Source organism: Hippocampus guttulatus, chromosome 13 (assembly GCF_054856545.1).
Source record: "Hippocampus guttulatus isolate MCC_2025c chromosome 13, RoL_Hgut_1.0, whole genome shotgun sequence".
Lineage (NCBI taxonomy): Eukaryota > Metazoa > Chordata > Actinopteri > Syngnathiformes > Syngnathidae > Hippocampus > Hippocampus guttulatus.
The window spans coordinates 7,425,110-7,442,224 of NC_141273.1; the positions used below are offsets into that span (position 1 = coordinate 7,425,110).

The following is a 17,115-nucleotide window of genomic DNA, read 5'->3' on the forward strand; positions in this document are numbered from 1 at the left end:
GAAGAGCATTTAAAATAGGTTTACCGGCAGATTACTTGGAAGTACATAAACACTCCAAAAAAAATGCATTGCCCTCGCATAAAGCGTTATTTCGCAATAACTGCGAAAGAACACATTCTTCGCGAGGGAACGCAGTCTTCTGTGAAGGAATGCAAAGTTTTTTTTTCTTCCATGTCACCGTCGTGGATCTGTACAAATTCAAGTGCTACTGCTATTCAAACAAAGAACACATGGATAAACATGTTTTTTTTTCTTCAGAAAAGTGGTGTCATTAAATAGGGTTTTAATTGTTTTTCAGAGACCATGTTCATGCCCGAAAACACAATTACCTAACATGAATCTTGATCGTGTTTTTTAAACATTTGATCTGATTTGCTCTACATACTTAATTCAACTTCAATATGTACTCCTCACGTCTAAAGAATTTCCACAGATTTGCATGATACCCAATTGCTTTTGGAGTAAATGAATTGAATTGTACAGTCAAGGAACATTTTGAACACACCGTGTGATGTTAGGTGCCAATCATCCTATTTCAGTAAAAAGTTCCCTGAATAAGTCTGCTGATTTTCAATCATGTCTATATTTCACTTTCCTGCAGCTAAAGGTTAAAAGGAGCATTGGTGACTAAACACTTTTAGCGCTCTCTGCCACAGCTGTGACATTTGCTGAGTGTTGCACTTCATGTGTAAGCTGTGCTGCGCTTAAATGTCAAGTGAAACATCATTTACGACCATGTTCAAAAGCCATGCCCGCAAAGAAAGCAAATGGGAAATGACAGCCTAAGTACAGAACTCTATTTGAGATGATGAGGAGTCAAACAAGCTGTAAAGTTGGAGGACTCACATTCATTCGGTGAGGGGTGGCCTAGCTGCCCCCCATCGCGCATGTCTAAAAACAAATAAAACCCCAAAACATTCGACCCACAGACACTTTGGAGAAACGAGCCCTCAAGACACAAAGCAAGAATGTTTAGAACAGATCAAAGGAGGATGATGTCTGATGTGACTCCACGTAGCTTGAAAAAAGGGTACATTGTATTTTTCCCTTTGGGATTTTGATCCCTCAAGTGCAGAAACTATATGAAATAAATCAGGAATATAAAAAAATTCTACCCAAGGCCATGATGGTATTTTTCTCATCTGGTATAGTCCCTCAAGGACTCCAAATTGCTCGTCCTATCCAGTATTCAAAACCGTCAATCCAAAGGTCTTTGATAACTACCGCCGAATATCTATTTCAACCTGTTCAAGTAAGATCCTGGAAAAACTGGTCTATGTGTTTTCGAGTCCTGGTGATCGAACCTACAATTACCGGTAAGTTGTATTCAATTCAATTCAATTCAAATTCTCGCGATTGTCTCAGTTGTTTCCCTTTAAAAGGGAAATCATGCGTCATTGACTTTTTATGCTTGTGTCCAAAGTCTTGGCACACCCATTAAGTGTCACATGAAGCAACGAAGTAAGTCATCAAACAATAGTTGGACTGTATATCGTACTTGTGTTTGGCAATGTCACATACACTGATACGCCACAGTCTAGTGATTCTCAAAGGGTGTGCCACTAGTGATATGCCGGCCCGTTGCCAAAGTTGTATTTGATGGATCATTTGCATGTGACAGCACCACCCCCTCAAAACAGGCCAATTTCAGCTACCGCAGTAAAGAATGATGTTGAAGTCAATCCCTGCTACATTTTGACAAGTAGTTGCTGTTAATATTAACGTTTTCCTTTTTATAAGTCGCCGATGGTTCACTTGTGGTGCTTGGATATTGTAACATGCTTGTGTGTGTGTGTGTGTGTGTGTGTGTGTGTTATTAAATAGTTTGCTCTCTTTGATAATGCAATTACATTTATTTTTCGTCTCCTGTAAAATGATGATTTTGGCTAGAGAGCCCTCTTGTGGACTACAACTATTATGACAACAGTCAACTTGGCTGGGTGAAGTAAACCATCCGTTCATCCAATTGCCGATCCGCTTTAGACTCACAAGGGTCACGGGGGGTGGTGGAGCATGTCCGAGCTGTCTTCAGGCAGGGGACACCCTGAAGTGGTTGCCAACCAATCGCAGGGCACACACAGACGAACCACCATCCTTGCTCACGCTCGCACCTATGGACAATTATAAGTGTTCCATTAACTTGCCATGCATGATTTTGGAATGTGGGAGAAAGGCAGAGTACCCGGAGAAAACCCACGCAGGCACGGGGAGAACAAGCAAACTCCACACAGGGAGGCCAGAGCCGGAATCGAACGCTGCACCTCTGCACTGTGAGGTCAACATGCTAACCACTGGATCACCGGGCTACCCCAAACAAAAGGCATCCATCGAATTTCAACAGAGGGTGTCCTCAGGATGAGCTGGAGCCGATTTCATGCTATGCTCTGCACTGGTTGCCAGCCAATCGCAGGGCCCATATAGCCCCTCAAGGGTACTCACACTGCGCAGACATAATTCTTTTTAACACCCCGCCACACACACACACACACACACACACACACACACACACACACACACACACACACACACACACACACACACACACACACACACACACACACACAGGCACTTTGAGCTCATATATTATTTATTACAATTAAATATTTGTCTTATATTACAGAGGTCCATTTCAATCAATACAAATAAACTGTGCTGTGATTAATATTTCCAAGATACTTCCAAAATGCCATGCAAGAGAACACAAACAGAAAACAGCTCACATCAGAAACAATGTCGCAATTTGATTTTGAACGTTCTTCTACACCCAGAGGAATGATCTTCATAAATTCTTCTTTTCCATATGGGACACTCTTGTCTCCCTCTTGTCTCTCTTTTTTGGTGCAATTAAACATGAGACCAGTGTCATCTGACTTATATGACAGAGAAGGCATTTGGAAGTTACATCAAAAATAAACTAACTGCTCACATTTCTCTTCTTGGAAAAAACACTCTGAATATACTGTATGTGTATATATATATATATATATATATATATATATATATATACACTGTATATATATACTGTATATATATGTTTTTTGTAATTAAATAGGGGTTGACAGGAACAGGCACAGAGGACCAATTAAGACATCTAGTATCACACGTTGATTCATCAGGAGAGCTGAGCGACTTCTAAGGCCATACTGCATGTATGCTGCACTCTACTGTACTGTAAGAACACTGAGTGGGATTTTCCTTAATTTAATGGCGCTTTAGCAAAGCGGTCGTACTTCATCCATCCATTACTATTCATTCATATCAAATCACATCAATCAAATGTTCTCATTGGAATTTAGTAGGAAATTATACAAAAAGTTAAGCGCTGTATCATATCCAAAATATGTGCCACTTTCCTAAACATCGAAACAAGCTTTGTGCAGGCCGTTAAAATAAATGGTAAAATGTTGCATTCTTGTACAAGAAAAAAGCAAACAAACATCATATTTGTATTATACATTTAATTTTGGAAAAAAAACGAGGTTGGGAAAATTATTTTCTGTAATGGGTTGATTAATAAAAAAAACCCAACATTTAGAGAACTGATTTTCAATTTTAAAATAATGTATAATATGTTGTATGTGTGTGTGTGTGTATATATATACAGTGTATATATACAGTATATATACACATATATATACATACATACGCACGCATGCACGCACACATGACTGCCATGACTGCTTGCGCTTTGCTACGAATTTTTTGTGAGAAAGGATTCAATAATATTTCAAAGGCTGCTTCATATCCACCCAATAAAAAGCATGCATCTCCAAGATCTACAATTTCTTTTTAATAATTAAACAAAAGAACGTGGGGGAGGGGTCACAAAATCGCGCGGATTTTCTAACAAACTACACATTACAAAAATATAGCTTTTATTTTGGAGGGGTTGCGAGGCGGGGGGGGCTGGAACAAGCCATTTCCATTCATCTCAATGGGAAAAATAATTTGAGATGAGTGTTTTGAATTACAAGCGTGGTCATGGCACAAATTTATCTTGTATTCCAAGGCACCACTGTAGTGTCTTGTTCAGAGCCTCGCATTGGCAAGGGACTGGGTATGTATTGTTCCGCTCATGGATTGCGCCATGAGCAAGTTGCCACAGAGAAAATGGAAGAGTCACAGAAAGGCATTAAAAAAAACAAACAGAAAAAAACATATTGGTCATTTAATTGATTGAGCATCTGCTGTCATATTTTGTCATTCAGCTTTTTGTTCAAGAACAATTTATTCAAAAAGTGCTGAACACGTTCCTAAGATTAAAGAAGGTCAAACTGAGTTCACCTGGAAACGTCATTTTAGGTTCATGCTGAAATTTCACCCCAAAGCTGAGTATACCAAATTTGTTAGTGTACATATTGAAAATGTGTCTGGGACAGTGGAGCTTAAAAAGGGGAGGCGACTTGAGATTTCTTCTCGTCTAAAAAAAAAAAAAAAAAAAAAAAGTCTTCTTTTAAAATGACATTTAGAAAATTAATTTGACTTTTATTCTCTCTCTCTAATAAATAAATAGGTTATCTTCTCTCAAACGTCCAGGAACACATCATCCATCACGTCAGCCAAACGCTAGCAAGCCTCTACATGTCGACTCAGCGCATGGAGAATAAGAGTATACTGTACCGAGTGTCGAACTAACACCGTCTGCAGTCGGGCGTCAACCCAGATAAGATGCAAATACACAGTCTGCCTTTTCACAAGCTACGTTTGCTTTTCCCATTACAGCAAATAAACTTAGTAGGACTCTTTTAAAAAATAAAATAAAATTGTTGAGTGTACGAGTGCGTCACACGGTGGAAATTTTCTTCTGAGGTCACTTAAAAATGTGACATGAAATCTTTATTTATTTTTTTAACAAAGATTTTTTGGCAACTACCTGCACATGAAAACACTTACATTTATATAATAATCAATGGCTTCTTTGAAAGTACTGTTGGGCTGTTGAGCCTGGTTTCTGTTTTTGATGCAAATCCAAGTTCACGTATTGTTGCTGTGCCACCACAACTCTGTAAATTCATTCAGATTTGCTATCATTTCAGCGAGAATCTACATTAGTCGTAAATCTGGTCTTTGCTCCTTGTGCTCACAAATTCTGAAAGAAAATATTTTTCAGGTCCACCATTATTCAGCCATTTGAAGTTGGATTTCAGTTCCAGATGTGAAGCTAAGTTAACATATCATCACTGTTTGATTATAACCCTGTAAGTACACGTTCTACCGGGTTTGCCTTTTTCAATAAAAACATTTGTGAATTTATTATCATTCGGTCATAGTATCAGTCAAGTATCTCAATTTGCCACTGGATGTGTCCACAAACCACAAACTCAAGCCACTATTATATCTATTTGTCTTGCATTTTTATATCGGAGGAAGGTCATCAATTTGCCATTTTAAGAGGAGTTTCAGTTTTAAAAGTGGAGGTGAAGAAATGTATCATCACGGTATTATCATTAGAACGCCACATTTTTTGATGATTTGAGCATAGCGCAACCATTTAAAGTGTAATTTATTAACATGCACTCATTAAACACAGCTTATTTAAAACATTGTTTGCTCTTAGCCGAGATGTGTCCACTGAACACTAAGTCTAAATCAGTTCATTAATGTATGCTGTATTTTTAGGAGCTAGTCTGCATTAAAATTTGAGTTAGTCCACTTTCGGATTGATCGACGATTTAATGTTATTTGTTGTGTTGTGTTTTTACCGAGCACCTCCATTGGCCACCTGATGTGTCTGCCAAATACAAAGTCAGAATTCTGTTCTTGAATATTTTCTGTGTTGTGTTTTAAGGAAATAATTTGCAATTGCGTAGAGTTGATCACTATGCTGTTAGATTTGGTTCAAGCATGTATTGCTAAGTTAGCTTGTTTACTGTAAACACCCTGCAAGTCCACTTTCTGATCATTTAGTGTTAAAAATGTGTTTTGGTCTTGTTTATTTTTCTCCAGTGCTAAGCTAGCATTTGGTTGCTGCGAGAACCCTGTGTATTGATATATTTTTTCCGAGAATCCCCGTTGGTCGCCAAAAACAAAGTAATAAAATCTGTTTTATAGCTGTTATTTTGCGTGTTAAGGATATATGAATCGGTTTGTTTCAGGTGCTAAGCTAAGTTAGCATATCGACCAAGAAAACCAGAGAAGTCCAATTTCAGACAATTTTGTATGAAACAGATATTTTTCTTGCTCCTGATTTGTTTTTGTTTTTTGTTTTAAAAGCTAAGCTACGTTAGCATTTGGTATCTGTGCTACGACAACCCTGAAAGCCCACTTTTAGACAATTTGGAATTTTTAACAACCTACTAACACCGCACGGGTCAGCAACTAAATAATAAGACCTTTTCCATGCATTGTTCAAATTTTAGGTTTAGTTACATCATTCATACTTTCTCTGAGTTTCTCCATTGGCTGCCAGATATGTCCACCAAACACTAAGTAAAAATATGTCATGATGTGTTTTAAGGAAAATAATTGTCTGATTTTGTCTTTTTTTTCCTTCTATTTTTCAAAATAAAGATGTGACACTGCGTACATTTTTAACTTCTTATCGATGATGACAGAGATATATTTGAATGGCAGCAATCCTCTGGATATATCTGAACGGCAGCAATCCTCTCTCCGTCCGTCTTAAAGTGTGATCTTTGAATGATTGCATGAGGGGAAAGTCCTACATTCACGGGAAGCAATGATGGAAGTAAAGGCCTCTGATGTTGCGCCTGTGCGCGAGTGATAGGCAGATACTTCCATTAGTCGCGTATAAGCTCCTTCAAATCCATCAAATGGCACATTTCTAAGACCTGCAGGAGAACATTCTACACAGAGCGCACTCAAAACAGGAAGCAGTGTATGATTAAACTCATTTGGACAGCCATTATCGCTTCGATGCAACGCGTCAGACCTTAACGTTTACTTCACAGGTGTGTGTCGTATCATTGTGAAATTTCAAAGAGAAAGTAATCTCACGTTCCTTCATCCTCAAACGTCCACGCCCTCCCTTTCGAAGGCAGCGGGGCTGAGAGCTCATTTAAGTCGAGGCGGATGAAACCACCTTATCTCATGTCCCTGTGCTGTTCCGTTGCTTGCCGGCCGCTACTGTAGGTTCTTGAGGAGGCGCCCGTAGCGAAAGTCGTAGACGTGGCGACAGAAAAAGACGAGCTCTGGATCCACGTCGTCTGGCACGCAGCGGTGGCTGGGAGCGGCGTGGCCGACGGCAGCGGGGACGAGGAGGGAGGCGGCGCTGCTGGGTACGCCCTCCCCGCGCCGTTTTACCAAGGCACAAAATCTGGAAATGGGAAACAAATCGCGCTGTGTAACTCTCCACCAAAGACGATTCGGTATAGTTTTCAATCCGAGTCGTGCGTAACGATTCACAGATGATGCGATTTGAAAGTGGTACTACTCGATTTCGGTACAGCTAGTATGGTGGATATTGAAGCCATTATTTAGCGATGTGCATTATCAGCTTGACGGCATATTACGAACAGACACACTTTGACTATGGTGTGACCTCGCTTTGACCCTGATGGTGTGACCTCGCTTTGAACTTCCTTAGCGAAGAGACTATTTTTGACAACTTTGCAGATGAATAACAGACAGCGCTGTGCATGCATCCTCTTTGCTGACTTCCGGTTTCACACCCCCAGTCTTATTCAAACCTGCTAGAGATGAAAGTGCTGCAACAGTTATGTTATTCGTAAATGAAAGTGTTGGAACAGTTTTGGGAGAAACAAAAGCGCTGCAACAGTTATGTTATTTGTAAACGAAAATATTGGAACCGTTTTTGGAAAAATGAAAGCACTATAACAGTCATCGGGAAAACGAAAGTGAAGTATCGATTGAAAGCGACGCCCTGCTTACAGTATAAGACTTGCCTTGAGATATTGCTTTTGCGCATTTGTGCTCTGATCACAACCATTGTTTGTATCACACTTGTGCCCAGAACGTTCTGATAAAATCTTCATGAAACAACTTCTCCATTTCCAGCCTCTGATTTCACACATTAACTCAACCCGAATTCAAACGAACACGCGAAGGACGGCGAAAGGATCCCGCCGCATCACCCCCACCCCAACACTGTCTAAGATATAACGGTCCAATAAAAGATGATTCGATACGTTTCATATATTTTCAAGTGGAAGGATTCGATTCGGTTTGATTGCACGCACTTGCATCTTTGAAATCAAAAATCGCTTTTCCGATTCAGTGTTTTGTTACACCCCTAGGAACAAATGTCAGTTATATGTTTTATGAGAATACATGGACATATTTACATGTGAAAGGACGTTTTATTGAAAAGAAATGTTTACATTTGCATTTTACTCTCACTTATTCATGTAATATTGTCCGATTTCTTATGATATCTGGTATGAGTATGATGGACTATTGGTGGAAAATAGCTCACAGAGCTAGGCTCTGGTGCAAAGCATATTTTCTTCAAAATTGAGGCAGACAGCTATGCGAGGGGGGTCGGACACCGACAGGAACGACTGGAGTGGAAGGCAATCTCCAAGTACCCACTTCACAGTGGTCAAGTGAAGATCTTGGCTGCTTCACTCTTCTGCATGGACTCCACCAAGTCCCTTTCTGCTTTCAGTATGTCAAAGACTCTGTGATTATCTCCTGCACTGAATTTAAAAGGAATGAGAGGAACTGCTTCAAAGTCAGCTGTGTTCACTTTGACCACGGCGCAAACGCCCCTTTCTAACTGCGCTTGCCCATGAAAAAAAAAACCCCAACCCAAATTCCACCCAATTTGCATAATTGCGCTTTACACTAGACTTAGGCTGGGCACAAAACGAGGGCCCAAAGTGTTTATGTGAATGCACATGTTTAAATTAAGTGTCTGTGTTGGAAGCACAGACACGTGTTTATAAATGATGTGTATGTGTTCATATGATCAACAGGAGAAAATGAACTCGATGTGTTTCTTACCGGCAATACTGTGCCAGTGTCAGGACATAGCATTTATCTTCAATACAGGCCACGCTGTTCACATCTTGGTGACGGGATGCAAAGATTTCATTCTGCACATAAATGAAAATGAGTATGAGCTACAATAGATTACAGATTGAATGTTTTAAAGCCCACCACTGAGCTATAGTCTGTGGGCTGTGCATAGATTCAATTTATCAGTCGATGACTTTAGTGGGCAAATAAGCTCGTCACCTGACAATGTACATTAAGGTTGCGTCCTCCTTGTGTGTGTTCTGGACGGTAGTACCAAAACAAACTCATCATCAACTCTCCTGGGAAAGAAACACAACAAAAACATGCATATGATATACTTGTCACAAAAGGTTTGAGAAGCCTAAAAGAACTAGAACTTGTATAGGGGGTCTTCATTCGATCACCATGTCAAGTCAAAGTTCACAACACAGCGTTTCTAATACCTGTCTCAGGCTCCTCCCACAGTGCTGAGATCTTTGCCACATAAGGAAGAGACTTTTTCCTCGGCCCGGACTTCAGCAGAACCGTGTCCCTGACCCGGATCAGCTCTCCGTCCCGTTCGACTCCCTGGAAACACTTCCTCGGCACCACAGCTTCCTCTCCCTGGGATAATACAGGCGGCAGGAAGCATTGAGTCATGTTGTCTGGCAACCAGCGACTGATAAGTTGTGAGGGGCTGCGGCTAAGAAACCGCAGGATGGTTTTTGTACCGACTGACTCTTGTGACTCGACAGAAATGTGAATTCAGTGCATCCTTCTAACTGCCTTCCAATTTGGATGGGGCTCTGTTCCAAAAGTGCCGACATAACCCAAAAGGCTGAGTGCACAGTACACTATCACTGAGCTGCGGTCACAAATTAACAAAGCCAGAATGACAGTAAACACTTACAGTCACGTATGCTAAAATGATGTGACTTCAAATATTACCGATACAACGTTTGCAGTAGATGTTTTATAAAGAAGATAAATTCAATATAAATAACTGGTATTTTCAGTCATTCTGAAAGGTGAAAATGAATATAAAATCTAAACAAATCAAAGCTGAAGATGGGTCAAGACGATAAGGGACCGTGATGCATGTTGGCAGCGTCATAAAGTAGCAGAGTGACTTCTGTCTACGTACCAAAGAGAAAACTTCTTTTTCAAAGGGGAGGCCGACGGGGCGCCAGCCGTTGGTACTTTTTTGACGTCCGCTCTTGGGCTGCTTGGCAAGCGCTTGCCCTCTGGCTCCGGCAGAGCCCAACTTCTGCTTCTTTTCCTTTTTGAGCGGGAACACAAGCGAGCCGATGCTTCCCGTGCTGCGGGCGCCAGACCGAGACCCGCTGGGAGGCTTGGCGCTCTGCGGACACTCCTTGGCCACTTGCAGCGGGGGCTGCGGTTGGCTGGGGTCCGACAGAGGCGTCTGAACAAGGGGCACTGATTGGCTGGCTGGAGGCACTGCGGGAATGGGGCAGCCAGTGAGGATTCTCGGGCTGGGACAGATGGGGACGGAGGACGGGCTGTGGTGGTCTTTGAGGGTTGATGAGTAGTCGTCTAAGGGAAGAACAGAGAAGGTAGCGAGACACTAAGAAAGATAATGGGCACTCTGTTAAGTACACTCGCACAATCTAATTAGATCGAACACAAAACCCAAATGAGATAACATATGCATTGAGAAACCAAAGCGTTATTCATTCTTCATTATATTGTGACATGTCTAATAATAAACAGGATTCGAAAATCCAGATGTGCAATTATACTATTACATTCCATGCCAATCACACATATAATAATCGCACAAAAGCTCTCTGATTAATACTATACACTACAGTAAAATCCATTACAAGGTGAGTTCTGGATTCGCGGGTGTAGAGTTCCGCATATTTTTTGTATGAATGTTATTCATTTTGGTTTTCACCATTTGCCGGCATTTTGGTGTCAGTAAAAATACCTACTGATTCAATCAGTGTCGCTATTGTTTTGCCAGCCACTGATTGGCAGTTGTGTTCTTGTCAGTAGACGTACAGCATGCTGCTCACCTTGCTGATCACTTTCACCTTTCCCATTCTGTAATGTAATGTCATTTTGCCAGGGTGGCATCCCCGACATGTGTGGTGCTGGTTCACTGCATTTCCAAAACCAGTATTGATGGAGCCATTCAGATATTTAATAAATAAATAAATAGACAGCCAGCAACTGCCCATAATTAGTGATGGGTAAAATGAAGCCTCCTGAACCATCAGGGGAATTGCTTCGGCTTAAGAATCATTACTTGATGTTTCATTCACATTAGTTCTCTACTGACACTTGTTGTAGAGGAAATCTTGAAATGATGTTAAGAGTGTCCGAATATGGCGAAATGAAGCTTCATGAATCATTAAAGCGCTTTGTTACAGCTGCAGCTGTTGCGAAAGCACTATATAAATAAATATGTATTCTCATGAGGATAAGCGGTTTGGATAATGGGTACATGGATATTGTATTGTATTGAAGCCTTTTGTCATCGGTCACACGATTATCTTGGAACCGACGCGCCGAATCAAGGCTTTTTTTGGCCCATCATCACCCATAACCATGTTTGTAACAAAAAAATTGATATAGACCAGTGAGTGTCTTTTAATTATTGGGGTTGGGGGGAATAAATAAATAAATATGAGGTCTCAGACTTGGCAAATAATAATAAAAAATATTAGATTTGTTAAAACTGACAACATAACTTAACAGTGGTGCATAATAAATATGATCTACAAAACAAAATCTGCCGTCTCTAGCCCTATCTTGTGGGGAAACATTATAACCAATAAAAGACACAAAGAGCGTCAATCATTTGTCACGCACTCGAGTAAAACTCATCGTGGGCATATCCTCATTTTAATATTTGTCCACCATTTTCACATTCTACACTGTCGTATCTGTGGCTTTAAATATGTGACTTTAAAAGGCAGGGGTGCACACAGCAGTCATATAGATTTCCCCAGCACTTTCTTCTGCTACAACTCTACGTTTTTCCTCCATCTCTTTTATTCCTCATAACCTATCTATGCCCCCCATCTCAAGTTACTTCTCCCTGTAGTGCCCTGAGTGGGTGGACACAGATTTTTTTAAAGCACTTTTTATTGGTGAGACATCATCACCCTGCTAGTATGGTGGCAGGCACATGAGAAATCATCGAGCCAAAGACAAAAATGCTCGAAGTCGCTCGCTGTTTCGGCCACCACCTGCTAACACAACGCAGAGCGTCCACCACTTTTTGCATTGTCCCCTCTGGAGATTAATGCCTCAAACATTACAATGGCATATTTATGTGGGGCACATGACTTTCAGAACAACAGCCACAGAGGATAAGTCACTTTTCACTCAACAGCGCGCTTCAGGCTCTATGTCAACACAAAACTCTCCAACCTCTTATTCTTCACTACTGGCTGAAAAAGTCAAATTTGCTCAACGATGGCGGTGTATTCTCATCACAGTTTGTCAGCAGAGTGACGTTTTAGTACTGCAGTGTGTTCTTGAATTTGGGTGACGATGTTTACATTACTGTCAGTGAGTTCAGTGCAATTCCTTTTGGAAGTGTGAAATGTTCCCAAACTTTGAACATTCTTTGCCTTTTATAAACTCTTTTCTCATGTCTCGCTTTTTCTGCTACATGAGTTGGCAGTAAGAGTCTGTGTGGTAAAACTATCATAGCAAAATCCAGCAATGGAGTGAAAAATCCACAACAGAAAAACAAATGTGCAACTTAAAAATCTGCAATACAATGAGACCATGAAAAGTGAAGCACAATATCACAAAGGATGACTATCATCCAATCAAGACAAAATAGATGCCTCCCTTTTCCCCCAAAAGAAAATTACATGAAAGAAGTGCAAATACTGAATCCTGCTGGAAATAGCAAACAACCACAAGTAATTGACGGCCCCTGAAAAGTTTTGAATTGCATTGGGGATGCCATGACATTCGGTTAGTCAGGGCTTTTGCTCTAATTCTGTTAATAAGCAAAGCAGCAGCACAACAGTAAATAAATTGCCTTTTAGATAAATCAATAAAAAAAAATTGAAAATAGAAGCCTGCCCCGGGACAATATGTAGCCGAGTAAACAGATCGACAGTATTGTTGCAGTGACGTTTTTGGTTTGTCAGATTATTTGAGGTAAACTCTCAAATAATTAAGAAGGCAGATGCGAACAAAGAACAACAAAGAAGCACGCCCGGAGAAAAACTGGAGTTGTTCACAATTTGCGACGCTTTTATGCAGTCAGCACTGTAGGGGATTCGCTCAACGAGTCCCCCCCCCCCCCAAAATAATAGACAACTTCTTTTGAACAGGCTTCACACTGCGACTATCAAGTGGATCTTAGATGACTGGAACTGATTGGAACTCATGGCTCGTTTTTATTTGTATTGGCACAGTGAAGGAAGATTGTTCCAGTTCAATATTTAAGGCCATGTTATTGTGGTTTAGAAAATAACAAACATGACATTTCTTACGACCCCAATCTTTGTAACAGATATTATGGAAGTCTTTTTTTTTGTAAGTTCTTGCATCCTTTAGAAAAGTACTTCAGTGGAACCTCCAGCAGCTGTACAAAATGGAGACTCAAGCATCGTGAAGCATCTATTTCTTGATGTTCTTTTTTAATTGTGAAGAGGACACAAATGATGAAGACTTGGAAGCATTACTTTGCCGGCTTCCGATATCGTATCAGAGACTTAACAGAAGTGGAACCCTGGCAGGCGCATACACGCCACTTTGTGTTGAAAGCTGTCGGTGTTGTCCCCACGCTTCCGATTATCTAAATGGGACAAGCTACAACTTCTGTGTGAATGCGCAATTAATGCATTCATTCTCTGTACTGCTTTATCCTCACTTGTATCGTGGGTGTGCTGCCTGGCGAATAATCTCAGCTCTACTGTGGAAACTATTTCCAGGTGTTTGCTGAAAACCTTTTTGTGCTTTAATGTCCCAAGCTCTCACAAGGCGGCGCCAAAGACCACGCCAATAGGATAATAGTCATTGCTGTCAAGGAAGTATTGTTGAAGTGACAAATAAACTCTTTGTGTCTCAGGGAAGAGATAAGTTTGGCCTGGGTTGTTCACGGAAGTTATTGGGGCATCATTGCCATATTCACATTTTCAAAACCAAATTATCTCCAATTATGCCGTTTATATTCAAGGGTAATGTTAAAAAAAATTATCAAATGGATTCAGTATAAAAACAAAATGAGGGTTTTATCATGGTGACAGTTTAACTTTGCAATGCTTATTTCCTATTGGGGAAAAAAAATGGTTGAATATCAGCCAACGTTCCGAAGCTTTTTGTTTTCTCTTTCAGAGCTTCCACCGCTTTTCATTTGCAAATGATCATCAGGGCAAATTTATACTAAATTGGGCAAAACATTTTTAATTCTACTGAATTAAGAATTGCCAATCTGAACCCCTTGAAATGAAATGGAATTTTGCATCTCCAAATGGGAGCCTCTCGGTGACTGGACTTAGGCATGGAAAAGCAGGAAATGCCTCCAGAGGGACTTTGTACTGAAGAATAACTCTTCCTTATCCACACATCCCTTCAAGCTTGATGTGTATTTGATCCAAGACTACAAAACTGTAACATTTCAGATAGCGCCAACAAAACATTGCACTCACCTCTGTTGATGCCACGGGTGCATTTGGCGCAATCTCCTCTGGAAATGGCCGGAATCACACTGCTGTAGGTGGAATAGCCGTTGATCCTGCAGGGCTCTCCGTAGCACGCTTCCACAGAGGTGCAGCAGTAGACTGGATGGGAAATCCCTGAGGGCTGCGGGCCAGATCTGGGCAGCAGTTTGGGTCTCTTGCTGCTTTTTGGACACAGAGCTAGGGGCGTCATGGAGGACGGCGAGGTGTCCGGGTGGCTGAAGTGGACGCAGTAGCTGGGGAAGCAGGCGTACGCGTGCGGCGTGATGGTTATGGCTGCCGGGTGGTGGAGGTGGTGATGGTGGTGGTGGTGGTGATGGTGGTGGAACACCTCGGAGAGTGAACCTTCGTCGTCGGGTTCCTTGACGGCCTTATCCTTGAGGAAGAGGGCCAGTCTGTGACAGTACTCCACACATCTCTCCTGGCTGCAGCAGTAGCAGGAGGAGACGTCTGTCTCCTCCTGCTCCTCTTTGATTTTTTTTAAGGAGAATCCGAGTGCCGAGCCACAGTGGAGCGGGGTTTTTAAACAATCCTGTCCACTAGACTTCCACTCGGGATCCACAGCTTCCGTCTTACAAAGACTACAGAATCCCTGGGCCGGAAAGCCTGGATCCTCTTTACCCTGTTTAATGTGCTTTAGCTGCTCATTGTGTTTTGGATTTGTTCTTCTTTTGGTCTGCAGTGTTGCTCCACTTAAAGGTTTACCACTAATCTCAACCTGAGTTAAAGCCTTCGCTTTACTTTCGCCGGCAGGCTTGGCCTCTTGCTTCTTTTGCCGCTTGTTTCCATAGAGGGAACCGGTGAGTTTGAGCAGCGTAGCGGCAGTGAGGCCCGCCTGTCGCCGAGGCGTCGGGGCGAACAAAGTCAACCAGTCGACCGGCGGCGCCTCCGCCGTGGGCCGTTTTTGTTTTTTACGACTTTCTTTCAGGTCTGTTTTCCCTCCCCGAAGAACCTTTTTGGCTTTATGGGGTCTGCATTCACCTTTAGACGGCGCTTGATTCAAAGACTGCTCTTTCTTAATGAGACTGGATGCCAAGGGATCGGCCCTGTAGAGCAGCAGGCTGTTGACAGCCTCTGCGTTGAGAGAAGCCATTCTTCTCCTGCGAGGCTCCGGAACAAGCGGGGGCCACATCAGTAAGGTGTCAGATTTGCTACTTTTTGGTTCCAGTGCTTGTTGACAAGTAGATTTCTTTAACTTTTTAGGAGACTTGTGAGTTTTGGTCCGGTTTTGAGAAGACTGCGGTTTCTTACTGGTCTTAACACTTGGTTGCTTGCAGGTTTTCTGCGCATCCTTCGGCTTACCCACGGCACATTTCTCCTCCAGACGGGTGAGCAGAACACAACAATCCAGTGCATCTTGAACTTGACCCGCCAAAGTCTTCTTCCGAAATGCGTGTGACTCTTTCTTCTTCTGCTTCTTTTTCCTCAGTTCCTTTGTTACATCTTTACCTTTTCTCAGCCCGCCTCCCTTTTCTTTGCCTCGCTTCCCATCTTTTGCTGGCTGGCGTGTCTGAGCTTTCACCATGATCTCGTCCTGGAGCGGAAAGTACGCCCCTCGTCTTCATCAACGGGATTCTATGACGGCGGCTGGAACTCAGAGTGGCCCGTCAGCACCAATCATCATGGAACGTCAAGTGGGGCCACACGCGCGCTCTCTGGGGAGAGACGGAAGGAGTCGCTTACAGTGTGACGTGAACGTAATAGACATATACCTGTATGATTTAGCAACAGATTTTACTTCATTCGCAACCAATTCCCAGATACATCCCAAGAGGATTAGGCCCGGTGGCTTTAAATATAAATGTAATGTGCACAAGGTATGATAACTCCTTTCGGGTATAGATTAATGCCTCAGGCCATATTGCGCTCCTCTAACTGTCGTCATATGCCACGACTGCACTAGTTAACGTGCAAATTTGCCCACATGATATGATGACATTGCTGCCAAAAGCCATTGCCTTTTTATCACCATTCCATGCGCAGATTGATGACTCAACTAGCCCACGAGGAACACATTTCACTCACCCAGTGTAGCACAACAACACACATCAGTGATGTATTATTATTTGTTCTAGCTGACGGATGCTTTTAGGGATGAGTTTGGATCTGTGCTTCAATGCCACACTGTTTAATTGACGTCACATGGACACAGCCTGCAGCTGAATGACTTAAGTGGCTTCCCGAAGAGTGGCTCATTGGGTGTATCGCTTAAAAAAAAGAAAAGAAAAGAAAAAAAGACTGGATAGAACTGACAAGGCCGATGATTCTATACCGTACGTCAACATCCTGCATGGTGAGCTCAGTTTGGAGACTTCTGTGTAACAGTCAGAAGGATTTCTGAACCAATCGAAAATTCCCTCCGTAAAAGCATCTTCACAAACTTTGTCGCAGCAAAATGGGCATCTCTCGTGAGATGACACCAAAATGTTTCAAATAGTGAATTAAAGCCATCAACAAAGACCAACCAAATCACACATGCGGAGACACGAGAAGAGATGTGAGATTGAAAGAAAGTGCGCAA

The 17,115-nt window shown here is 41.9% G+C and overlaps 1 protein-coding gene across 2 annotated transcripts in view; it reads right to left on the bottom strand.

Moving 5' to 3' along the window:
* Positions 1–2,569: 2,569 nt before the first annotated feature.
* Positions 2,570–17,115, bottom strand: part of bahd1 (bromo adjacent homology domain containing 1) — a 45,279-nt gene continuing 30,733 nt past the window's right edge. For both annotated transcript variants that reach the window (XM_086127186.1, XM_086127187.1), the window contains exons 2-7: positions 14,565–16,249; positions 10,064–10,473; positions 9,384–9,543; positions 9,160–9,239; positions 8,926–9,017; positions 2,570–7,276 (exon numbers count right to left, since the gene is read on the bottom strand). In XM_086127186.1, the coding sequence (XP_085983312.1) occupies positions 7,084–7,276; positions 8,926–9,017; positions 9,160–9,239; positions 9,384–9,543; positions 10,064–10,473; positions 14,565–16,119 (2,490 nt within the window). In that variant the 5' untranslated portion in view covers positions 16,120–16,249 and the 3' untranslated portion in view covers positions 2,570–7,083. The remainder of the gene's footprint in view (positions 7,277–8,925; positions 9,018–9,159; positions 9,240–9,383; positions 9,544–10,063; positions 10,474–14,564; positions 16,250–17,115) is intronic.